Source organism: Meles meles, chromosome Y, assembly GCF_922984935.1.
Source record: "Meles meles chromosome Y, mMelMel3.1 paternal haplotype, whole genome shotgun sequence".
NCBI classification, from domain to species: domain Eukaryota; kingdom Metazoa; phylum Chordata; class Mammalia; order Carnivora; family Mustelidae; genus Meles; species Meles meles.
In genome coordinates, this window is record NC_060088.1 from 1986809 (window position 1) to 2013722 (window position 26914).

General features: G+C 52.7%; 1 protein-coding gene across 2 annotated transcripts in view; it reads right to left on the reverse strand.

The window, feature by feature from the left end:
* Positions 1 to 21667, reverse strand: part of LOC123935832 (cAMP-dependent protein kinase catalytic subunit PRKX) — a 79430-nt gene extending 57763 nt beyond the window's left edge. Inside the window, exon 1 of one of the 2 annotated variants that reach the window (XM_045996639.1) lies at positions 21236 to 21667. In XM_045996639.1, coding sequence (XP_045852595.1) covers positions 21236 to 21410 — 175 coding nt within the window. In that variant the 5' untranslated portion in view covers positions 21411 to 21667. The remainder of the gene's footprint in view (positions 1 to 21235) is intronic. The other variant, XM_045996638.1, reaches the window with a different exon arrangement.
* Positions 21668 to 26914: the final 5247 nt, after the last annotated feature.

Here is a 26914-nt window from a genome sequence, read left to right on the forward strand (position 1 = left end):
AAAATAGAAGTTCATCAAAACCCACTTGGCATTAACACTTAACTTCCTGCTTCACATAATAATAGGACACACAATGTTGGGACGCTCAAAACTACTCTTGAAAGCTTCACGCACAGAGAGAAAAAAAAAACAAGAAACCAGCGCAAGACCAAGCCCGTGTCCACCCCCCATCCTGGAAGAGCCTACGCCCAGCATGCCATGCGTGAGTAGAACAGTAACATACGGACGACAGCACTTAAAAACACCAGCTGCGACTGATAGGAAGGGAAGTGAGAGTCGCTCCTGACACGCGGGAGGGACGGCACAGCCGTGCCTGAGTTAAAGACCCATGTAGCTCACCATCACCCCCATCCTGCTTTTGTGTCCTAAAATGCAGTGTCTCCTCAATCAGGACACTCTGTGCCCTATCCCACGGGCATCCCAGATGCTAAGGAAACAGGGCAGGCACGTTCCAGGGGAGGAAAGGAGGGTGCAGGAGACCCTGTGCCCCTGAAATGGGGGGATGGCCAATAGGCCAGTGGTGGATGGGAAATCTACAGGACAGCTTCCTAGCAGGGCTGCAGAGATGTGGGAAGGAAATGTTGAGGTGCATGATTTCCCTATGCATACCACAGAGAAACATGCTTCAAAGGGGGTGTCCTCAGAAGTGAACAGAGCACCCCCCCAGCCCTGCCCGTTGGTTGGCCAACCACTGTGCCCTGCCCTGCATTTCCAGGGAACATTCCTTCCTTCTCCTTCAACTTGGTGTGGTATATCAAGGTACAGAGGGTGAGAGAGGGGGTCTACAGTGAGCAGTACTGACCACAATCCTTCCCGGGTGGCACCCCCCAAGAAGCTACTGAAGGGTTTGCACCGTGCTTCAGATCCAAGATTGTCTGAGGATCGTACATCTCCCTGTCCTCCTCCCCCCCATGGCCCCATATGCACCAACAGTCCATGACTTGGTGGAAAATGACACAGCCTTCATTCAGCAGGTGCTCGATGTGGTCTAAAGGAATTCAGCAAGACTGGTACCCAGCAGGAAGGCTCTTGGACTCCGTGAGTGACCTAGACAGCTGACCCTTCAGGAACGTGGGGATTAGCAGTGCCGACCCCCAGGCAGCCAAACAGTCCTCGTGTAACTTCTGACTGCCCCAAAACGGAACCACTGTAGAACACTGTTGACCAGAAGCCTGCCTCAGGACAACTGACTCCCACAAAGCGTGCATGTTCTATGCATTATTTACTGTATTTTTACAATAAAGTGAGCTACAGAAAAGAAAACGTGATTGATAAAATGCTATGGGAAATACATTTACAGTACCATACTGCATTTATTGTAAAAAATAATAATAAAAATAAAATAAAATAATAAAAATTGTGTGTAAGTGACCCCTCCCTGTTCAAACCCAGGGTGTTAAGAGTCTGCTACTATAACACAGTACATCAATTTATCATTGTAAAACTCTCCTGTTTGGTTTTGTTTTTTGGTTTTGGGGGTTTTTTGAGGGTTTTTTTGGCATTTCCCCCTCCTGGTAATCTCAGAAAAGGTTATAAGCTACAATATATGAAATAATATCTAATACATGCAATCCTCCTTCATAAACCCATTTTTTAAATTATTTTGTGGGCACCGAGGTGGCTCAGTGGGTTAAGCGACTGCCTTCACCTCAGGTCATGCTCCCAGGGTCCTGGGATCAAGCCCCACATCAGGCTCCCTGCTCAGTGGGGAGTCTGCTTCTCCCTCTCCCTCTGCTGCTCTGCCTGCTTGTACTCTCTCTCTCACTCTGTCTGTCAAATAAATAAATAAAATCTTTAAAAAAATAAAATAAAATAAAATTCTTGTTGTACACAAGTATAATCAGACTTCTGTTTTATGGGGATAAGGCCCTTAAAAAAAATGTGTGTTAATTCTGTGACTGAACTTAAAACACAGAACCAGACACTTTGAAAGGGTGAATCATATGGCCTGTGAGTTGTACCTCCATAAGCAAAAGTTACAGAAAAGAAGTGTGTTTTGGATAACCTCATGAAGATTCTTTTTTTTTTTTAACTTGGAATATTTACTTCAAAGATCAGGCAAAAAAGCTGGACTAATTCAACTCAGCCCTGGGTGGGAGGGGCAGGGGATTGTGTGAGTTTGCTCATCTAGATGGCTTTGTTTTTTTTTTTTAAACAAGTAACTCCCTCAAAATTTTGCTGAGTCAAGTGACATTCGATTTCACACTGTCCTATTTCAAAAGATAAAAATAGAACAGCCATTTAGGAAGCACAATTCTGCTACTGACAAGTTATTTACTAAATTACCTCTCCCCTATCAGAGATACAGAATGGATAATCAGGAAGAAAAAAAACACAGGAAGTTTCCACCCACCCCCAACAGGAGCAAATGTCTCACAAGGGAAATGCCTGGAATTCCTGGCTCGGCTGTGGTGTTCCTATAAGCACGGTATCTGCAGCTCTGAGCTCTGAATGTCACTCGGGTGAATCTTCACCAAGAAGAACAAAGGTGGGTCTTCACACGTTCCCAATTTAAAAGCTAGGCAGGTTATAGATGCAGCCCTATGGTGCATCCAGGATGGGATGAATGTCACAGTCACCCCCTGAAATGCCCCAAAATGTACTACCACCCTTTAGATCAGGGTTTCTCAACCTCAGTACACTGTGGACATTTGGGACGGCATGACTCTCCGGGGCGGGGCGTCAGCATCTCTGGTCTCCACCCACCACATGCCTACAGCAACCCTACACCCTGTTGTGACAAACAAAATTGTCCCCTGACCTTGTCAAGTGTCCACAGAGAAGCAGAAACACCACTGGTTAAAAACCACTGCCAAGTGATTGCTAAGGATAGATACACAGCCCGATGACAAAGGACTGATAGACGATAGAGGATAGACAGATGATGGGTAGGTGGATGGATGATGGACAGATGGATAAAAGGATCAATGATGGATAAATGGATGGATGGGTGGATGGGTGGATGGACGGACGGACGGACAGATGGATGGATGGATAGATGGACAGATAGATGGATGATGGGCAGATGGATAAATGAATCCATGGTGGATGGAAGGACGGATGGATGGATGGACAGATGGATGAATGGACGGATGGATAATGGTCGGATGGATAAATGGATCAATAATGGATAAATGGATGGATGGATGGACGGACGGATATACGGATGGATGAATGGATGGATGGATATACGGATGGATGAATGGATGGATGGATGGATAGATGGATGGATGAATGGATGGATGGATATACGGACAGATGAATGGATGGATGGATATACGGACAGATGAATGGATGGATGGATGGATATATAGATGGGTGGATGGATGGATGGATGGATGGATGGATGGATGAACGGATGGATAAATGGATCAATGATGTATAAATGGATGGATGGATGGATGGTTGGATGGACAGACGGATAGATGGATGGAAGAGGGGATGGATGGATGGACAGACAAATCAGAGAGAGAATCTGTCTCACTAAGGCAGCTTCCTCCATCCGATGCCCACATCTCAGCCCCCCAAACTGCAGCTGAGACACTGCAAAGTGCCCAGTAGGGGCAGAATTGTCCCCCGTTAAGACCCGCTGCCCAGTAGAACTTTCCGTGGGGCAGGAACCTTGTCCATCCTGCTGTCTGCTGCAGTAGGCACGCACTGACAGGGGGTTTCCTGAGGATCTGAAATACGACTGGCTAATGAGACAAGACTCTTACCATGTTCCATGGGGCTAATGGCTGCCATACTGGACAGCTTTAAAGTTCTACCATTGGGTTCATGCTCAGTTCTTGTTATCAAGGGTTAACTACAGGTTAGAAGTATTTAGAAAACTCCATCGTTGACCACAAATGAGTTAGGCAGTCCATGGAGTGAAAATACTCATCCCAAGGATATAACCTCACTTTCTGAACAAAAACCCAGTCCACGGGGCACCTGGGTGGCTCAGTGGGTTAAGCCGCTGCCTTCAGCTCGGGTCATGATCTCGGGGTCCTGGGATCGAGCCCCGCATCGGGCTCTCTGCTCGGCAGGAGGCCTGCTTCCTCCTCTCTCTCTCTGCCTGCCTCTCTGCCTACTTGTGATCTCTGTCAAATAAATAAATAAAATCTTTAAAAAAGAAAAAAAAAAAAACCCCAGTCCACATAATGAGGTTTGACATTCTTTCCCCCGCCATTGGCATCTGACTGTGTCAGGTGCTCTATACGACTGCGAAGCAGCAAGAACAACTTACGTCTGGTTCCCGTGTTCACTGGGGTTAGTTACAATCAGGCTAGAAAGGTGGACAGTAACCACCAATTCTAATAGCTGTAACAACACCGATGAGCTCATTTGGGTTTAATGAGCTTGCTCAGGTTTGATGACTCGGTAAGACAGGTGTGTAGAGGAAGAAACAAATGGACCTCACTTTGGTTTAAGGGTTAGAAAAGACTTTTTTTTTTTTTAAGATTTTATTTGAGAGAGCGAGTATGTGTCTGAGAGAGACCATGAGCACAGGGAAGGGTAGAGGGAGCACACACTCCCTGCTGAGCAGGGAGCCCAATGCAGGGCTCGATCCCAGGACCCTGGGATCATGACACGAGCTGAAGGCAGAGGGTTATCCAACTGAGCCCCCCGGGGTGCCCCAGACATTTCCTTTTGAGGAAGTTTCTAATGAAACTGCAAAGTGGAGCAGACTGAACACTACGTTGGAGGGTGATTGGGAAGAAGCAAAGAGAATGAGGCGGGAGCCACAGAGAGTACTGGGATATTGGAGGAGCACTAGGGAGCACAGCAAGAGAAGGGAGGGACTGTGAGACCCCTTGAGTGAGCTCTTCATGCCAAGGGCAGCAGGAAATCACCCGATGACAGGAAGTGCCTATGTGTGTGGCTTTGCATTCTGTGTGCTTTTGTTTTGTTTTAAAGATGTCCCTGTTGTGACAAAAGCCACAGGAAGAGCCAGGGCAGTGTGGGGGCTGTGATACCAATCAGGACAGAGGCTAGAGCCAAGGGCGAAGAGCGGGGGTGACAGGGAGATGCTTAGCCAAGAAGATGGCGGGGGCGGGGGAGGGTGGGCAGCAGAGGGAGGGTGGACAAGACTCCAGGGCATTGTGTCAGCATCTGAGAAGTTGTGCTCATCTGACCAGAAACTCTGGCAGGGGTGCAGGGATCTGCTGAGTGGTTTAGTTTGGGGGAAGAAGGTCCAACAGTTCCATGTGGCACCGTCCTGTGGACCTGTTGAGGATGAAGGGTGTCGTGGGCTGAATTGTGTCTCCCCCCACAGAGAGGCAGGTCCACGTCCATGTCCCTAGTACATGCGAATGTGGTATTATTTGGAAACAGGGTCTTTGCAGATGTAATGAAGTCAAAGATTTCAAGAAGAGGTTATCCTGCTTCAGGATGGCCCTAAATCCAATGATAACGGTAAGACACAGAAGAGCAGAGACACAGACACAGAGAAGAAGCCACATGAAGATGGAAGCAGAGATGGAAGGATGCAGCCACCAGCCCAGGGATGCCTGGAACCCCAGAAGCTGGAAGAGGCAGGAAGAACTCTCCTTGGAGTCTTGGGAAGGAACATGCCCTGCCCCGCCTGGATCTCAGTGGCCCTGCCCCACCTGGATCTCTGGTCCTGCCCCACCTGGATCTCAGACTCTGGTCTCCAGAGCTGGGGGAGCATAAATTTACGTTCTTATAAGCCACCACGTTCACAGGGATTTGTCAGAAGAGCCCCAGGAATGTACAACAATGGGCTTCCTGGATTTCAGGGAGACGTGGACCCCCCAAGAGACACTGCTTCAGAGACATGCCCCCCATGCTCACTCAAGAGCAAGGTGTAGATCAGAGCTGTGCCTCTGGCAGCCAACGCCTCCACGGTGAGTGGGCATGAAGCAAGCAGGACCAAGATCATCCTCTGATCTGGGGGAATTTTCTTGTTCAATTATTTAAACTTTCCGCAATCTCATTCACAATGGTTTCTCTTTCACTGTTACATCCTCTTTTCGCTGATGGGAACAGTATCTTCTCCAATTTCCCTGAAAACAGGACTCTAAAAGGGTCTCCTGTGTTCCTCTTTTTGTTTTCATCAGTCTTCTCTTAGGTGCCCTGAATTATCTGCGTTTCCTTGGATCACATGTCTTTACTTATCTCCATGCCTCACACAGGGTAACCTCCTGATAAACACCGGGTTTGCGGTCTCTTCCCACTGAAGAAGAAGAGGGACACCAGGAAGAGTGACTCAGAAAGTTTCCATGTGTGAGGGAGGCTGGGGGCCCTGAGAGCAAAGGCATTAGGAGAACCTGGTCCTGGAGCGCCCCAGAGGCTACATGCTTCCTCTATACTTGTGTTTACCCGAAACCCTACTCAGCCCTGAACATCTGCTATCAGATCCCAGCTTCTTCTTGGCATCTTGATTACAACCCCGAACACACTGACCTTTTCTCAGTTATCTGTGTTAGTAAGCTTCTTGGAAATGTAAACTACATCCTATCTTTTAACATCCCCCAGATAAACTCTGCAATTCCTTCCACAGGGGACATGCTAATTACCACTTGCAGAACAGCCTAAATGATGCCTTTGCAAACACAACCCAAACCTACATCGGGATGGGGACACCCAGAGTTCCTAAGAAGCCATGCAATTGGTAGCATTCGGTTTTGAACCAAGCCACCCGTTCACTTGGGTGGAGCAAGATGAAAAACGAGAATTCAAGCCATGTTCTTGGGGCACAGTGAGGCATTTCATTCCCTGAAGGCTCTCTGGACACAGGGACCATCAATCAGTCCGTCAGTGGTCCATCAAGATCCTCTTAGACGGTGGCGTTGGTTTAAAACAAGAGTTTTCAAGCTCCCTGATCTCAAGATTCTTTGGCAAAGACCTTCAGAAACAGATCGGGGACCATAACACACATCTGTTTGCTTGTGGGAGTTGCTCTCTGGAGATAGTAACCATGTCAGCAAGCAAAGCAGAAATGTCTAAAACACAAGAGTGAACAAGGACAGTCTGCTGATGGTCAGAGGTGATACCGTCCAAGGTCGGGAAGCCTCCAGAAACAGCCACAAACCCAGGCAAAAAAGAGAGAGAGAGAGAAGAATGAAAAATATCTTCATGGTACCATGAAAGGACCCTTGACTCAGGGAGTCCCCAGAAGGCTCTCCAGACCCCACCTGGAGAACTACTTTGGTGTTGGTGATGAGCTCATAGGAGCGAGCCATCATGCAACCAACGAGCTCACTCAAGAGGTGTTGGATGAACTAGTTTGCTCATGGCAACATTCTGCAAACTCAGCGAAGTGCCATGTACGAAATCCGGGTATCCTAAAAGCCTTGGCCAAAGAACATGTTCTTGGACAAATCACAGCCAGATGTAGAAAGTCTTCCATTCACTGCTGCTAAGGGTTCCCACTTCAAGCCACAGCCTCTAGGATCAAAGGCGCCCCTGGACAACATGATGAAAATGTGCTCGCCCCCAACCATCTCCCTCCACCCTTCCCTCCCCATCCCCAGTTCCCATAGCTCAATCCCGCTTCCCCAATGACTACGGGGCTCCCTCATCATCCCCCAGGAGGCTTCAGGAAGGAAGGAACCTGAGGGTCCAAGACAGAAATCGGAAACTATCCCCCGTGTCCCTAGATTCGGGTAACAATCAATCCTTCTTCACCTTCTCCAGATGCAGGCGAGCCAGGTAGACCGCAAACACGTTGGGATCCCATCATGAACCAAGCAACCAAGGAAAGGGTCCGTCTGCTACATCCCGGGCCTGACTCTCGCCCTGCGGGAGCCACAGACCACGATTTTGACCTAAGGCACGTTCCCACGCGAGCCCCATCATGGCGGGGCAGTGAACGTCGACCCGTTGGGAACAACTACACTCCTCCCCCCCCACTTTGGGATGTGAAGTTCAACAGCAGAAAATATAAATTAAGGAGTCTGGGACCCCAACTGTGGTCTGTGACACCGTTTCTGGAACATTCCAGAGGAACAATGGAAGCCTGAAGCGGGACACGATTCCAGGACCCTAGGATCATGACCTGAGCCGAAGGCAGCCGCTTCACCGACAGAGCCCCCACCCCCCAGATGCCCTCAGATTTTCTTTTCAAAGGACCACAAGCCCCGGAACTCAGAGCAGCTGTCCTGAAATGCAGCGCGTTCTGGGGACACGCGCCTCTATCCCTTGGCTGCCGACCTGTGTTTTTCTGACACTGTAGAAAGAAAAAAAGTCAGGGGAAGAGCGAGCAAATCGGGAAGCAGAAGAAAGACCAAACATGAAAGAAGAAATTAGTGAAATGAAGAACAGAAAATCGACCGAAGAAGAAAAAAAAAAAAAAATCAAAGAAAAGAAACTGGTTCTTGGAAAAGATCCAGACGATGGACATTTCGGTATCTGTCATCAGAATAAAACACAGAATGGTGCAACAATGTAGCGAAGAAAACTCTTCTTAAGTGATATCACCCCACAACTATGTCCCAGTGACCAAGGCATAGGGAGTCATTCCTGATTTTATTTTCCTACACGCGTTGCTTTTTTCTGAAGGTGGAAAGACACTGGGATCCAGCCCCAGGGAAGAGGACCATCTGGGCAGTTTGGCTGCTTCGTGCCCTTCCTGGATTGTGCAATCTCTGCAGAATGATTTCCTCCTCGGGAGTTGTCCCCAAACGTCCGGCGGGCTGGCTCCCTATCGTCACCGGGCACCGCCCAGTGACACGCCTCCAATGTGAGCACGCAGGGGCACGCCTGCCCGCACAGCCCGCCCGCTTCTGGCTGCCCTCCCAGTTCAGATCCCCAGGGGGCCCCGGGCATGACAAAGACCTTCTTTCTCCGGAGCCCCGGCTGTTAACCAGACACACCCAGCCCCACATCTGCCCCAGCCCTTTGTTCTGTGGAGTGGCTCCCAAGATAATGATCCAGCGGGATGAAATCATCCACCAAATTAATTGTCAACCACTTCAGAAGAACTCCCTGGAGGCTGCCCGGTGAACCTCCTCGATGAGCTGCTTCATCGGAACCATCTGCAAACCAACCACCTCAATGCAGGGACTCTCGTGCCTGCCCAGGACACCTGCTCTCGTGACGCTGGGTGTGGCTGCCGGGAGGGACCTTGTGCACTGCATCAGGGAGTCTGTGGGACGGGAGCCTTCTTCTGTTACTGCCTGGAGAAACCAGTAGGGATTTCCACATACGGAAAGGGGGTAACTAAGGTCAACACGGAACACGCCGTGCCCAAGGTGCATGAGTCTCTCAAATGTGGAACTGTCCAGTTAGGCAGAGTCCCGGGGCACCCAGGACGTAGCCTGGGCTGGCTGCCTGCACCAAGCAGAGTGGGAAGGCGCAAAGAGGTGTTGACGGGGTCCACTGGACACCTGCGCTGAGCTAAGGGACTGGAAGGACTACCCAGATGTGTCCTACAGGAAACTCCTACATGGGGACCTGGGATGCTGAGGACTGTAGCAGGCTCCACCCTGAAATATCCCCACTTGGCCTCCGTGGGGAGCACGGGGAGCAAGAGCGAGCCATGGAACGCACACCCACTTCCATCCTTGACACAGGGCGCTCTCCACTGGAGCAAGCCCGGGACACTCGGGATCCATCCGTGGACAGGTCACCGGGCAACCTCAAGTGCACTGGTGTCAACGTAATCTATCACGTTTTGTGTGTCATTCAGATGTCATCCAAAGGCCACTGGACTCCTTCTACGCGCCCTAACGGTGAAGCCCGAGCGTACCATCCCGTCCACCCTGCCCAGCGTACAATCGGAGATCCCTACCCGCGAGAAGCAAGGGGAACGCTCCTGGAATTAGCTGCCTAGCAGCTCTCATTGGGTTGGTTTTATTATCCTCGCACGAGCTCACTCCGAACAAAGAGCCGGCCAAGTTTACCAAAGTTGGTGCCTGGTTCAGAGCCCCCTGCCTGACTGTGCATCTGGGGCCAGGCACAATCTTCTGGAAGGTAAGGCTGTCTCATCCCAGCTTTGGGCCATCCCATCGCCAGGGCTCCTTGTCACGTGAGAACGGGTTGTGCGTGCGCAGTGAAAGGGACAGGTCCCAGAGAGGGGGCAATGGGTCCTCGTCAGGGTCCAGCCAGGTACAGGAGGGGACAGGTCCAAGCTGGTGAGTTAACACAATGGATTCTCTTTGTGTTCCCACCTCTCTCTGTCTCTGTCTGTCTGTCTGTCTCTCACACACACACACAACTTAGAGCCCCATGCATAGCTAATCAGAGCAACCATCTCTCCTCCTAATGGAAGCTTTTTACTGTTAATGTGGTTTGTCGGCTGGCAGACGTCAGCCCAGAGGGACAGGGCACAGCTGCCACCCAACCCCACCCAACCCCACCCAACCCCACTCTCTGAAGCCCACTCTTAGAAGCCATTTCCTTTTTTTTTTTTTTAAGATTTTATTTATTTATTTGACAGAGAGATCACAACTAGGCAGAGAGGCAGGCAGAGAGAGAGGGGGGAAGCAGGCTCCCTGCTAAGCAGAGAGCCCGATGCGGGGCTCGATCCCAGGACCCTGGGATCATGACCTGAGCTGAAGGCAGAGGCTTTAACCCACTGAGCCACCCAGGCGCCCTTAGAAGCCATTTCTAAGGCGAGGCACACACACCACATGACAGGAGGTAGACAGAATAACACCCCCTCCCCCAAAAAGGCGCCAACATCCTAATCCCCAGTTCCTGTGCATACACTGAATTCAAGGGAAAACCCAGTTTCCACGTGTTAAAGATGCTTAGAGTTGACTTGAAATAGGGAGACATCCTTGGTGATGCGGGTGAGTCCTTCCAAGGGTTACGAGAGAGGGAGGGGAGAAAGACCAGAGACAGAGACACAGCATCGTGAGAAGGTTCTGACCCAACTCAGCTGGTCCGAGCGGACGGACGAAGGCATCATAAGCCAAAGGATGATGGCATCTAGAAGCTGTAAGAAGCAGGGAAACGGACTCTCCCGCAGAGTTTCTGGAAGGGAACGCAGCCCTGCTGACCCTTGATGTGAACCCACTACCACCCACCACCCTAACCTGCAGAGCCAAGGGACTGAAAAAATGCGTGGCATTCCGAGCCACTACGCATGGGGTCATTTGTTAGAGCAGCTGCAGAACAGTGATATGGGGAGAAGGTCCATGAGATCACAGAAGGAGAACAAGTAGTGCGGCTGCCTCTGGGACCCTGCCCTGTGCCCCGATTCCCTAACCCCAGAGCTATCACACAGAGGTGTCCTGTGCAGGGGTGGGGCAGAGGGTGACGGCTCTCAGCAGCCTCAAGACGAGCCTGGCCAGAGACCACACGTGTACTGAACGGAAGAAGCTCCAAATCCAGGCCAATGTCACCACCACCCATCCCCGAAATGATGACCCTCCACTATGCTTGGAAATGGGTGGTCATCATGATGATGATGATGACGATGATGACGATGGTGACGATGACGATCACCGCTGCCTGCTTTGGTGAGCCGTGCTTACTTCCTGGCTAACGCACAGAGGACAGAAGACACAGGTGCTCCAGGCTGAAGCTCCACAGTCCTCCTCAAAGGATGCAATAAAACACAACACGCACCTGCCCAGGTATGAGGACAAGGACCACCTCCACCACGGAGAGTCTGAGCCCTTCATGGACGCCGCCTCAAAGACTGTGCGGGGCACACGGCGGGATGCAGAGCCAGGTCCACAGGCATCATGAAACCATGCTCCATTCAGCGAGATCGGAGCCAGAGAGGCCAAGAGGCAGGGTTTCCATCCCAATCACTCAATCCAAGAAGCTGAGCACCAACCCTATACACTGCGTTGGTTCTCTACTGCTCAGACCCCTGTTCCCGAGCAAGAATGGGGGGACCAGCCCCCAGGAGCCAAAGTGTAAGAAAGGCAAGTCATGAAACACGGATGAGCTACAGACACAGAAAAAAGCTTCTAGGACACCAGTCTCTCCAGAAGTGACTTCTAAATGGGTGTGCGGTTTCAGTTTGGGCCGACGGAGAAGGGTTGGAGGAAGGCAAATCTAGAACTTCCGGCCTCCAGGACTGAGAGATACAGAATAAATGTCTATTGTTGAAGCCGTCCCATCTCTGGTACTTTGTTTCTCTAAGCAAACTCACAAGAAGATAAAATATAGTCTTATCCATTCCACGTGTGATGGTCACACAAAAGTGTACTTATTTAAGGCCACTGAAGTGTGCACTCAAAATTGGTTAGAATAGTGAATTTTACATGGTATCATTACCATTAAAATATTCATATAAAACAAAAAAAAAAAAACAGAATTAGAAAGTTGGTGAGGCCACCCGACCAACCAGAGTGGTCACCCAAGGTGACTTCACAACACACGGAGGGACCTGGTTGCATACACCCAGTCACACAGACGTCACAGCAGATGGGCTGGAGGGTCGCCATTCTCAGTGGAGTGTGAAGGAGATCCACACAGCACCCCAGGAAAGCCACCGGAACATGTGGCATCCGGGCAGCAGACCTACACACACCACCAACCCTGGGAATGAGCGACACCTCTCATCTGCAGGGGCTCTCCCTTTCCAAGGAAGAAAGAAAGCCCACTGGCCATGCAGAGGTCTGGGAAAGGTACTACTTGAATGAATAAAGAACCTTTTGAGTTGATGGGTTCTGGGGGGCATCACTTAAATGGAAGGCCCAACACCTTTGTGGGACAGTTACAAGTGACTGGAGAGAAAGAATGATGATGGGTGGGTATTGATGCATGAGAGGATGGGAAGGACAGGTGCTGCCGAGATCAGCCGAGAGGGTCTTCACTCTATTATCAGAGTCTTCTAGCCTTCTGTCATGAGTGGAGCCTGCTTTCGGCCCTCTGAGCTGATGAGCCAAATCCACCTGGGGTGACACTACACTATTCCATTATGGGACCCCCAAGGGGACACGGTATCTCCGATGCAAAGTTTCACAGGTGAAATGGGCTGAACTTTGTCCCTCCCACACAGAACATTTATGTTTACGTCCCAATCTCCATGACCTCCGGATGCGTCTATCTTTGGAGACGGGGTCTTTAAAGTGATTAAGGTAAAATGAGGTCACCGAGGTGTGTGGCCAGATCCCACAGGACTGCCTCATAAGAAGAGAAGATTGAGACATAGACATGCACAGAGGGAAGATTATGCAAGGACACAGAGAGAAGACAGAGTCTACACACAAGGTAGAGAGGCGTCAGCAGGAACCAGCCCTGGCCTCACCTGGATCTTGACTTTCAGCCTCCAGGACTGGGAGAGAGAGAATAAATGTCTATTGTTGAAGCTGTCCCATCTCTGGTACTTTGTTTCTCTAAGCAAACTCACAAAAAGAGAAACAGAATGTAGTCTTACCCATTCCATGAAATACTAGTCACAAAAAAGAATGAACTACGGACCCATACTAACTATACAGATAAAACTCATAAACACCACTCAAAATGAAAAAAAGTTAAAAAAAAGGCTCCACACTGTATGATTCCATACCTACGAAATGTCCAGAATGGGCAAATCCATAGAGACAGAAAGTAGACTGGGGGGAGCCAAGGGCAAGGGGAACAGGGAGCAACAGCTTAATGGGTACAGAGTGTTCTTTTGGGGTGATGGAAGTGTTTAAGAAGTAGATGGAAGGGACGCTCACACATTGTAGATATGGTAAACGCCCCTCTGAGCTGTTCACTGTAAAACAATTTGGTGTTCTGTGAATTTCAAAGAAAAGTTTCACGAGCGCCGGAAGTGGTGATGACGGCAGAAATGATGCTGCAGCTGGGAGAAAAGTGGTAGGATGTGGGCGGGAGTTGAAGGGAAGGTGCTGATGAAGGTGGTGGTCGTGGTGATGAGGACGACGATGATGGGGCTGGTGACGATGGTGATGGTGGTCATGACGGCCATGGTGACGATGTTGGTATTGGTGAGAAAGATGGTAGAAAGCGGTAGGATGTGGGCAGGTGCTGATCGGAAGGTGTGATGAAGATGGCGGTGATGAGGGGTTTGATGGTGATGGTGACGGTGGTCATGATGGTGACGGTGGTCATGATGATGGTGATGATGATGATGATGATGGTGATGGTGACGGTGGTCGTGATGATGGTGATGATGATGATGGTGATGATGACTGAGATGATCGATATGGTGGAGAAGGTAGGATGTGAGCAGGTGGAAGGGGGAGGCATTGAAAAAGATCTGGAGACCTTCTGTCCCCAACACGCTCTATCCAGAGCCCTCCTCATGTGGCCCAATGGCAGTGCACGTTTTCTAATTATTTCACTCAAAAAAATTATTTCACCCAAAAACCATGGAGTTACCCATGACTATTTTCTAAGTCCCTGTTACAGACTAAATGTCGTGTCCAACAGCCCCCACCCGCAACAAAAATTCATGCCTTGAAGGCCTAAATCCCAACAGGACTGTATTTGGAGATGAACCTCTAAGAAGTAACAAAGGTGAACCGAGGTCATCAGGGTGGGGCCCTCATCCTACAGACCACGGGTAAGTGTCCTTATAAGAGACACCACCCACACCCCTTCTCCTTGCACACGCAGCCAGGAAAACCCATGTGAGGACACACACACTAGAGGTCCTACACAGAAGTTCTGCACCTTCACGTCTCTGCTTGTTCCATCCCACACTGGCCACAGTAACTTTCTGAGAGTTTCGAGAACATGCCCGGTGCGCTATGAGGTCGCCCTGTAGCTCCAAAGCACACTGCAGCGAGCAGAAGCAGCAGCACCACTGAAACTTGTTAGAAATGCTGAGTCTCAGGCCCCCTCCACCTTGGAGTATCAGAAAATCTGTTGGGTGGGGCTGGCCACCTGCTCCAGGGGATTCTGCTGCTGCTCAAGGTAGAGAACCAGCCCCTGTGCCCACAGTCTTCCCAGGGTGTCCCCACGGCTAAGCCCTCTCACCTTCCAGGATTTGAGCAAACCTCTCGTGCTGGGAAAGGCAGACCCCAGGACCTCCCAGACACGGCAGCGTAACCCTACCTCTCCTCCATGCACTGCTGCTCCAATCCCCATGCTCTGTTCTCCCCCACACTTCGGACAGGGACTTCGAACAAACCACCAAATGCAGGTGTCACTGCTCACCTCTCTCAGGGTAACATATACTCAACAAGCAGGGATCCTTGTTTGAGCTCCCTGTGACCGGCCCCAACCCAGGAGCAGGCTGGCATTCAGCGGCTTCTCCACTAGGATCCAGCATGAGCAGGGATAACTACCATCCTGAGGAGCCCGGGCCCAGGGACTTCCCAACACGGGGGACTCTCGGGCTTTCTAGGAAGGTTCCTGCCCAATGCGGAGATGCCAACCGGCCTATGTATGAGGGAATAAATAAACAGCTGCTGGGCCATTGCCCTCTAGGGCACACGTGTGTGCCGAGCACCAAAATACAACCCAAAAGCTCTGCAGTAGGGTGCTGTGATGTCACCGTGAGCCACATGCTCCCGGGAGAAGGGACAACCCCTGCCCTAGACACGGAGCCAGCAAACAGCCCCACAGAGTCTCTGTCCCCACTCAGCTGCCTCACTGCAGCAGGGGAAGAGACATGGGCGCCGTGGGAGAGGAGGAGGACACAGGGCAGGGGACTGCTAGGCCACCAACAGTTAGCTGACGGTGCAGAGAAGGGGGGCAGAAACCCCCAGAGGCAGCGGCCAGCTCCCCTCGTGGACATCCTTGTGAGAACATGGGAGATGACTAGTCCCGTCTATCATCACGACAACATCAGCCTGGGTTATCCAGTACGTTCCTCCCCTTCCCTGCAAGAAACAGCACATACAGAGTCCCCAAGGAAAAAAACAGGAAAAGATGAGTCTCCATCTTTTCCATGAGTTACGGTGAAGGCCGTAACACTGTGGTCTTGAAAAAACCTTGGGGGAAATACAGAGAGAGCCCCACGATGTCCTTCCCAGAGACTGAACGTGGTTTTCGGAGAAATCGTAACACGTGAATCTCTCAGAAAAGAACACTGTGGTCAGAAGCGTCCTCACTGGTGAACCCAGGCGGCACGGGCTGCCTCTGCCCATTTCTCCCAGGGACAAAGACACCCTCCCGGGTTGTCCCCAGCTGAAGAGGAACTCCCCCAGGAAAGGGATCTGAGACCATCAGCCCGGAGCCATGTCCCCACCCATGTGGGTAATGCAAGCAGGGACAAGGAGGGTTGTTCTAGACACACGTGGAGAGTGAGGTGTCCTTGCCTGGGAATTTGAGGGAGAGATGAGGGAAGCGTGCTGCTGGGGTAGCCACCTGGACCCCAGAGGTAGGAGTTCAGGAGAAGGAACAACACCCACCAAGGCGTAAAAGAGAGTATGATGGACCGGACGTTTGGGCACCAACTCCAACCCCCAGTCTCCCATGATGAATCACTAGCTCCCAATGTAACACTATTCATATCTGCAAGCGGGTTTTTGGGCTGTAATTAAGACCAGATGAGAATGGGGTCCCTTATGATGACCTTATTTCCCTTGTAGCAGACGCCAGGAAGCTTGCTTCTCCGGCCTCCCTTCCCGCCACGTGAGCACCCAGCAAGGAGGTGGCCACCTACGAGCCAGGGAGAGCCCTCACCAGAACCCATCCACGCTCTGGCATCCTGACCTCAAGATTTCTGGCCTCCAGAGCTACGAAAACTAAAGTTGCGTCGTGGTAAGCCACCTGGCGGATGGTACTTTCTCACAGTAGCCCAAGGTCAGACGTGACTCAACATGGCGCCCCTTGGTGTCTGGCCATGTGGGAAAGCCGTGGAACTGACTAAGCGAGTGACAAGATGAAGGAGATGGTGTGTGCGGGCCTCACCTGGCTGCTCTCTGTGGAGAAAGGGGATGGCTGCAAGGGAGCAGAAGCAGAGGCAGAAGGAGAGCAAGTTCCTGGCTCTGTTGCATCTAGCTCTGGCGATGACGTTCCTCAAGCAGCGAGAGACGGATGCCCCGTCTTCTGGCTCTCTGAACGCTATCGCTCGGATTAGGTCGCCCATGGAAACCATCGTCCAGCTTGGAGCTAGATGGTGTGCCCCTCCAACGATCTGGGGAAACCAGTGCAAGGACCTAAGGCACCAAGGTCTAAAGCAGCCTAGAAGTCAGCTCTGCAATCCTCTCTGGCAGGTGAACTCATTTTCTAATTGTCTTGGGGCTGCCACCACGTGGTGGCTTAAAACAGTGAGAATTCACCCCCTCCTAGCTCTGGAGACCAAAAGTGTGAGATCCAGGCGGGGACAGGACCACTGAGATCTAGATGGGGCAGGACCACTGAGATCCAGGTAGGACAGGTCCACTAAGATCCAGATGGGGCAGGACCACTGAGATCCAGGTAGGACAGGGCCACTAAGATCCAGCTGGGGTAGGACCACTGAGATCCAGGTAGGATAGGGCCACTACGATCCAGATAGGGCAGGACCACTGAGATCCAGGCAGGGCACAGAGACTGACAGGTGGGACAGGGTTATGCTCCTTTCTGAGGCTCCAGGAGAGGGTCCTTTCTCCCTCTTCTAACTTCTGGAACTCCAGGCATCCCTGGGCTTGTGGCCACATCCCTCGCATCTCTGCCGTTCTCCTCACATGGCTTCTCCTCTGCGTCTGTGTTTCCTCCTCTGTCTCTTATGAGGTCCCCTGTCATTGCACTTAAGACCACCCGAGCACAACGGACTTCATCACAATCCTTAACGATCTGCAGAGCCTACTTCTAAATAAGGTTCCCCTTACAGCTCTGAGAAGGACGACATGGAGTTGGGATGGGGTTGGGACTCGATTCACCCCAGAACAGCAGATGTCGGGCGCGTGTGTTTGCTCATCAAGGGCTCAATCCCGCCGCCCATTTCTTATCCCCGGTTTGTCCTCATCTGGCCTTTGGGTGCATTTTCCTCTCATCACTTGAGCGGGCAAATTTGGGCTCTGCATCCCCCCATGTTCTCTTCCCACTGGACCCTCACCTCCCTGGAGAAGACAAGGGGAAACAAAAAAAAGAGGTCATAGAATCAAGCACAGAGAACCAGAAAGTCCATGGAGACAGAGAGCAGACTCCTGGTCCCCGGGGGGCCGGGGGAAAGGGGCTGAGGAGGGACAGCTCACGGGGACGGGGTCTCGTCTGGGGACGTGCCAAGAACGTCTTGGAAGTAGACAGACGTGCTGGTCGTGTCACTTTCTTAACGTACGAAACGCAGCCAGATGGCTCCCTGGGAAAGGTTCACTTGATGTTACATGAATTTTACGCCCATTTTTTAAAAACGAAGGGGAACAACGTATAGGATTTCTGTCCTTGAGAATATTCTTTTCTAACAGTTCGTGTAATTTTGGAAAACCCTCATGAAGGAAGGTCTCCTCCATCTTAAGGAAACACAACCCGCCCAGGGCTGTAACAGGGGAGGAGGAGGACACACCAGGCTATGCCGAGCGCATCAGTTCTGTCCTCGATTTCGGGGCTGCCGGCTGACAAATAAAGGCACAAGATTAAACCTGTGAAAATGACAGACACACACAGCAGAACCGGCACAAGCAAGGAGCACAGAGCATGATCTGCGCCCTCTGAGCACAACGGTACCAACGCCGACCTCCTCCTCCCCCTGACACCGGGTCACCAACGACATCCCCACGGAGGAAAGCTTCGCGAAGGGTGCAGGGGACGGACACCAGGCTCGGACTCTGGAAAGCCCCAGGAGTCTGTAATTACTCCCAAACCTAGGATTCTGTTTGAACAGCTCGTTGTCTGTCCCCACCGGAATCAACCACGCGTCCTCGTGCGAACCTCAAGTGTGGAGAAACGGGCTTGCAGGCCACGGCCCGTCCGGGCGGCCGCCTGGCTGCTCCCACCTGGTTTCTCAAGCTACGAAATCACAGTGGGGCCCAGACATGCCCCCAAGGTCGCCTCCCTGCTTCCCGGATGTCGCAGCAGCACAAGCTGAGATTTCTTCCCCGCTCTCCAGATTTCTGGGTGATCGGCTGGTCTAGAGACCCCACAGTCCCAGTGTCCTGCCCTCCTCGGCCTCCAGGGGCCACCCCTTTGCAGCTGAGTCTGGAGCTGAGGACACGGGGGTGTCTTAAGAGCCGGGGGGGCGTGCCCAACGACATCGGACAGAACCCAGGGCGTCCTACCTGCACGGAGAGACCCACAGACGCACACACCGTGTGCCTGTGTGTGTGAATCAGCATTTCTGTCCCTCGGGGAGCCTCCCGTCCCTGCCCAGCTCGCAGGCAGACGTGAGGAATGGAAACCACAGGGCCCACGCGTGGGTCAGGAAAAGAAGAAAACACATGAACAAAATGTGTGCAACAAGGACAGAGCCCCGCAACGTCCTTCCATCCTGACTCCTTCCGGATAGAAGGTTCCAAGATGCTGCTGAAGCAAAGCAAAGTCTGGGGCGTCTGTGTGTTGTGGGTTTGCAGTGCGTGTGGGCTGGGTTCCGGTCCAGGAGGGCCGCGTTCCTCAACTGGAAAAGTGCATACAAACGGCCCAGCACCACGCAGGACCTGCGGGTGCCTGACGGGCACATGGGACAGCAAGGAGGCGAGGTTGTAAAGGCTCGGGCAGAGCTCAGTCTGGCCCCTCTCTGGGACCCACGGCACGTGAGGACGGGACCTCCAGCTGGTGGACACTGTGACTTGGACGCAGGACAGGGACAGCTCGGGGAGGCTGGGGATTCCGTCAGGTTTGGCCTCTGGCTCTCGCATACACACCTGGGTTTGTGTGTGTGTGTGTTACACACACGCACACCTGCTCCCGTCACACCCGGGGTGGGGGGCGCACAGAAGTTATCCTCAGAGAACAGGCATCCTCTTCACGAAGAGGCAAGGACCCGTGGAAGAAATCACCCTCCCGTGCACGCCCCTCGCAGTCCCCAGAGGCGGCCTCGTTCTATTTTTAAGGACAAGATGACTGGCTGGCCGCCCCGTACCCACTGGGCAGGGCCCACAGGGCCCCACGGGACTGCTGGCACCAAAATAGGTTACGGCCTCGCTGCGGGCTACCCTGTCCTCCAGCCCTGGCATCTCTGACAAGCCCGTGCGTGTGCCCAGACGGGATACAGTTGTTGCTGCTCAGTGCCAAGGCCTGGAGAGTCGGTCCTCTACCAACTTTCCATTGTTGTCTCTATTTCCAACGACGGCCGGTGTCACTGCCCGGGCTGGGTTTCTGTCCCACCCTGCAGCCCTGCAAAACACAGCCTGCCTTCCCATCAGGTCCAGCTTCCCGGGGGGGAGGGAAGGAGAGGGCGGCACACGGAGGGACGGACGGACAGACAGAAGGAGGTAAACAGGGAGAGACAGAGAGACGCACACAGCGACACTGAAGGTGCCTGCCATCCCCTCCTTTCCCGAAAAACAGCTTCCCTGGAGACCCGTCCCTCCCCAGTGCGGCCGTGCCTGTCCACCTCTGATTAAACTCTAAGGCCGTGACCTTGAGCCCTGGCTTCCTGACGCCCTGCCCAGCTTCCTCCTTTCCACAAGAACGGCAGGAGACCCAGGAAAAGCCCCTGAACACCCCAAACCCCTTGGTGACCTGTGACCTGCCCCCTTCCCCATGGATGTCTCCTACAAGAAACCCATCTCCAAAAGGCCGTGAGCAACACAGAGTTGCTAAGAAGCCACCGTGGCCTGTGCCCACCATTCGCACCCAGCCCCAGCCCGGAGTGGGGATTTTCTAGCCCAGCCAGGGCGGCCCCAGGATCTACCAGCGCCTTTCCCCGCACAGCACAAAAGGAAATCGGTCTGACCCGGAATGCCAACTTTCGGATCAACAAGATAAAAAGCAGGCGCGGGGAGGGGGAAATGGGTAATCCGTCTTGAACGCCCACCCCACGCCCGCCCCCATTCCGCCCCAGGACACCTGTCCCCGCCAAGTCCCGGGTAAGGTCCAAAGTCTGCGCCGGAGCATCCTGCAGCGGAGCACAGGGAGGCTGGCCGGAGTTCCGTAGGTGCCTCTGGGCGCCGCCTCTGTCCCTAGGGGCCCCTGGCCGGGAGGGCGGGCGAGGTGCCCCATAGGAGATGACCCTTGGCAAGTTTTGTGACGTCGGGTGGCACAGATACCAAGGGGGCTTGGGGGAGGAGGAAAGGACTTGTAAATCCGGACACTCCTGGCGCGCGGGGCAGAGCGCGGACACTTGGGGAGGCTCGCGGGAGCTCGTGGGGGGGCCACCCTCCAACTCTGGGAGCGCCTGAGGGTCCTGGGGCGCCCCGCCAGCACGCGCGGAGACCCTGAGCGGACGGGACGCGGCAGGGCCGGCTGGGGGAGGCGGCCCGGCGACGGCACACCGGCCCTTTGTCTGACGCCAGCGCCCCGGGCGGCGCCGAGCGACCCTGCGGGCCGGGTCCCCGCGCGCGCTACTCACCCACGGTGGCCAGCGTGTCGAAGTCCTGCAGGCGGTAGGCTGGCGGCTCGGGCGAGGGCGCCTCGGGGCTGGGGCAGAGCGCGGGCGCCCCGTCGGGGGTCTCCCCGCGGCTCTCCTGAGGCTCGGGGTCCGTCGCGGCCGCCTTGGCCGCCTTGGCCAGCCCGGGCGCCTCCATGGGGGCGCGCTCCAGTCCGCGGCGCGGGGCCGGGCCGGGGAGCGCGGAGGTCCGGGCTTCCCGGGACGCAGCCTCGGAGGGCGGCGCGGCGGCGGCGGCATCAGCGGCGCCCACCCATGCGCGTCCCCCGCCTCCCGGTCCGCGGCCCGGCGCGACAGGCGGAGCGGCGGGGACAATGGCGGGGCGCGGGGCGGCGCTCACTGCAGCAGCAGCAGCAGCAGCTGGTGGGAGTAGCCCGCGGCCTCGGGGGGCGGACCCGGGGGCCCGGGCGGCGGCGGCGGGGGCGGGGGCGGCGGCGCGGCCAAGGCGGGGGGCGCGGCGGCCCGGGCTGGCGGGGGCGAGGCGGGGTCCCGGCCGCGGGCACCCGGGTCCCTGTTCATTCCTGGGGGCCCGCGCCGGCCGCCACCCGCGCGGGCGCTGAGTGCGCGCCGGTCGGGGGCCTGGCGGAAGCGGCCTGGGCGGGGCCGCGCGCTCTCCAACCCGCCCCGGAGCCCGCCCCGGCTCGGCCCGCCCAAGGGAGGGCGGCTCTGGGCCCCGCGCTCCGCCCCCACCGCGCCCCAGTCCGGGCTCCGAGAGGTGGCCGCGCCCGCCGCGCAGCGGGCGGCGTCCTCGGGGGCTGAGGTCCCCAGCCAAGCTCCCCCGGGGACGCGCGGTCGGGCCACCACGCTCGCCGCGCCCCGGCCCGGAAGGGTGGGAGGCGGGGCGCGCTGGGGGACACCGCGAGGGCGTGGCTCCAACAAAAGTAAAGTTAAAAAATCAAACTGAACCCGAGCCACAGGCGCTTGGGGCGCTCCGGCGGGCGGCCGCTCGGTGCCCACGCGTCCCCGAGGGCGGCTGCCGGGTCTAGCGAATAAAAACCCGGCCTGTGTCAGCTTCCCGGTCTCTCGGGGGGAGGGGACCATGGTGATGCAAAATGCGAGCTGGCCGGCGGGGGGCCGGCGCGCGAGGGCGCCTGGCTCCCGACCGCCCCGCCTCCAATTTCGGGGCACCTTCCTAGGAATCCATGATTATATCCAAAGGACCAGTTTTTTAAACAAAAACAAGGAGACCCAGGTTTAAGAGCTAGGACGAGCCCTACCTCTTCGTCACCCCCCACCCCCAAAAAACGCACGCAGCGCATGCAGCTTGGTGGGTCGCTGTGTTAAACACACCTGGCACCACTTTGGAAAAGAAACTCGGGGCGCCCCATATCCGTTTGTATTTGAGACGGACACAGAGTCCCACACACTGCCCCCCACCCCCCCCCCCCCGCAGGGTAAGTACGTCCCAGGCCTCATTTGGATGTACTGTGCGTCTCTGAAACAGGAATGTGACTGGTCGTCCTCTCCTTTATCTGCCCACCCTGTCCCCGGGCATCCGGTAAAACGCGGCCCAGAAAGGGCTGGCTGTTCCCAGCTGTGGCCCCAGGGACGCCCACTTTGAGCTGCCAAAGGAGACCATCCCGCCTGCCACCTGGCTTGGAGGAATCTCGGCCATTCTGCCCTTGGAGCATGGGGTCGGGGACGGGGTGTTCTTAGGGACACCAGGTCCTGTCTGCCAGGCTCGGCAAACAGGGAGGGGGCCACAGGAAATCAGATGCGGTCTCTGGGTGTGCCTTGCCGGCCCCTGGCTGTCAGCTTGGGCCCAACCCTCATCTGCACATTGTGGGTGGCATTTTACCCGGGCATGAGGCCTGCTGTCTTTCCTTGTTGCCAAATCTTGAGCTGGAATGCAAAAAATGCATGCCCGGAGCAGGCCTGGTCCACCCGGTTGGAACCAGGAGGCCCTCTGGCCACCAGGCCCTGCTGAGCGATTCAGGAGACCTAGGGCAGGCCTCCGGGGCATGTCCCCGTGTCCCTTGCTACTGTGATGCCCCTAGGTGACTAGGGTTGGTGGGCAAGGCTAGGTCAGTTAGGGATCTGCTTTTCCCTTCCAGCTGCACCCAGGCAGAAAAGGATTCCAGATGAAGTTTCAGGCTTAAACTCTGGGTTGCAGAGTCAGTGTGACGCCTTCCTCTCCTGCCCCTGAGACTGGCCACCGACCCACGTCTTCCTATAAATACCTGGACGGGTTTTGCAACACGTTGCTGTGCAAAGCGGCTTTCATGTGGAGGGATCATAAAAATTCTTCAGAAACCACAGCCTAGGACTCAGGAGACGACACAGAGCAACCCTGATAGGTTAGATGCTATGGGGTCATTACTGCCTTTAGGCGGCTGCCTTCCCTCCGGGTGCACATGGGATGTGCTGAGCTCGGGAATGCGGAAAGAAGAGTTCCTGCGTCCACCCGGAGGGGACGGGAAGGTCAGCAAGCTGACCAGTGCAGGTGCCAATGAGCACGAGAGAAAGAAAGCTGTGGTCGGCTAAGGCAGCTGGAATATGTATGTATTCCTCATTTGGAATAAATATTTACATGTTTGTATATATATTTGTGTGCATATTGTACGCACAAATACATATGTACATACGTGTAAATACATACATATGTAAATACAAACACATGCATATATAAAAATATATATTACACAGAGATACATGTATATACTGGGTTAAAGAGTATACTGTTTCCTTCACAGGCTTTACAATGTATTCAAATTATATTATATATCATATGCATTTTATTCTCCTGTATTCTAGAATATCTCCTCTAATATAGTTTATTATCTATCTTCTAAAAGACATGTGCACCTGCCTTCACAGACTTTGCAACACAGAGACACATAAAATGATACACATTATATATTGTGACATTCTATAATATATTCTATTATATATTTTGTTTTGCTTTATTATGAATTCTGACTTGCATATCCTAAAAGATGTGTTCATCTGCCTTCAGACTTTACAGCTTATGGATATAATATGAGACATATATGATATAGTATATTCTAACATTCTGTAATGTAATTCTAATATATTTCATTATAAATTCTAAAGCATGTATCCTAAAAGACATACTCTGCTGTGTTGACAGACATTGCAATTTATAAGTTTATATTTATAAGCTTATATTATATACTTATTATATATTATATTAAAATTATATATATTATATAATGATAAATATAAACTTATATTATGAAAAAGTATACGCGTATATATATATATATTTTTTTTTTTTCATCCAACAAGAAGCCATAACTTTATTAATGATAGAAACAGTACAAATTTCAAACCAAGCTGCAGTTATTCTTTTTATTTTTAAAGATTTTATTTATTTATTTGACAGACGGAGATCACAAGTAGGCAGAGAGGCAGGCAGAGAGAGGAAGGAGCAAGCTCCCCGCTGAGCAGGGAGGCCGATGCAGGACTCGATCCCAGGACCCTGAGATCATGACCTGAGCCGAAGGCAGATTGCTTAACCGACCCATGCGTCCCTGTATATTTTGAGCTTGGTATATCCCTGTGTATTGCCACTCAGTCAGATAAACCCGTACTTTGGAAATAAACATGATGGTTTCAATATTTGTTAAAAGAGGGCTTCCCGGGGCTTCTGGAAAGTGATCCTACAAAACAGTGCCACGGTGCATTGAATTTGGACTCAGCCAGGGATGGGAGTTCTTGTTTTTGCTGTCGTTGTTGCAGTTTGTTTGTTTGTTTTTTTATCATGGATGCCAGAAGATCTGTCTGCTTAGGATTTGGTCTTCGGAGCCAGGCAGAAAATTTCGGCAGGATTAGGGTTTCAGACTCCGCTCGGTTAGCTCTGCCCCTAAGGCAGACAAGGGCGTCCACCGGGTGCCCCCCGTGTGGTAGGAATAGAACAGAGTGGCTTTCCGTGGTCGGTATATTTGCTCCCCGTTTCTCAGACCTGCTGTTGCAAGGGCAGTTCATGGGGCTTGGGTGTTCTGGTTGATCGCCGATGAACGTTTCGTCAGCGAGGAGTGATCCCAGGTTGGGGCAGCACTCAGTGTTCTAGCTGTGCAGGCTTTGGGTTCTCATTTCGTCCTGCAGGTGGGCCCTGCGGGGGGTCTGCGTGGGTTGAACGTGTTGGGAACTCATGGTAACCTACTTCGCGGGTTACGTACTGTGACAATGCTGGGCCTTTGGGCCTCCGCAGATGCAGCCAGGCCCATCATGAGTCATCCGAGGTGGTGAAACTTCTTTTATAATTGTATGCGCAGCCACAGGAATCCAAGCCTTGCTCCCGGTGAGCCCTGCCTAGCCACCCCAGTGCAGATCAGCCTGTGTGGGCACCCAGGTGCCCTATTTTCATGCAAATGGAACCCATTTTCCAAAATGCTTCAGCCTCCTTTATTTTACAGATGCTCTCATCCATCCCCTCCCCCAAAAAGACCCTAAAAAAGAACCCAACCCACGTGTTCAAACCAGGTGAAGCTGACCTCAAAATGCCCCGACCGGGAGGCCAAGGACGTTTTCACCATGAAGACACCACACACAGTTCCCTGGGTGGCCAGGTCATGAATTCCAGATGGGCTCAGAGCAATTAAATCATCGCAGGGTGGAAACATGAGTCCTCAAATAACTGCAGATTTCAGTAACATGAGTGAGTCATGAATCGATAACATCAAGCAGAACCCTGAGGTGCTTCGTCTCTCCAGATTAAAGTTTGAAAATCAGAACACATCCAGAAGGCGGAAGGATGGGCTTTTTCGTGCATGGAGCCCTGACTTCCAAGGAATCAAGACTCTGACAAAGTAACAGGAGAAAAATGGTCTCCAATCGAGTTGTGTGTTTCTCCAGCCATCATGAAGGATACACTAATATCAAACTGTTACCTTGTTTGGGATTAAATACTACTTAGATGCTCTCTTGTTTGGTCTCTAAAAATACCGGGAAGGCATCACGAGAAAAGAAAACTAAAATAAATTCCAGGAATATTTGGCATCGAGAGGAGGTAAAATCCAAACACTGAAACCAGAAGAAAATCCCGGAGCCAGCTTCCAAATCCCGGCGTGGTTATGGAAGGACGTTCTAAACTCATCAGAAACAGAACCACAGGGGTAAAAAGATGAATAGAAACAAAACTCGAAAATGTGAGAAAGTTATGGAAACATAAACAAAGTTAAAATGCATTGACGGGAAGCGTTCCTGGTACATAAAACCAAACTGATATCTGGTCAAAGGGCATTAATGCCCTTCCCAGAAAAGTCATACTGAGGGTCATTGACATAGAGAGGGAAAAAAAAAATGTTGCTAATAAGTAGAAATCAAAGAAATGTATCAAAGAACAAAAGTGGTCACTGTTTGTTATTGTTGGTTTTTTTTTAAATCCAGCTAACTTTAAAAAGATGAGCTAGTTTGCAGGGAGGAGAAAAGTCTTACACGCTTTTCGTGGTTATGTCTGTTAGGGGAAGTATTACCACGTTAGAAGCCGTCATGCATTTCGTTCTCCACCTTTTAGGTCCGTCAGTTTGTTTTTCAAGATTAAATTTTGGAGAATAGCAATGGCTTTGTGATCAAGGTTATCCCTGGTTAGGGGCTGAATAGTGTCCCCCAAAATTTGCAGGCTGAAACCTCCCCAGGACCTTGGAATGGGACTGTATTCGGAGATGTGCTCTTTGAAGA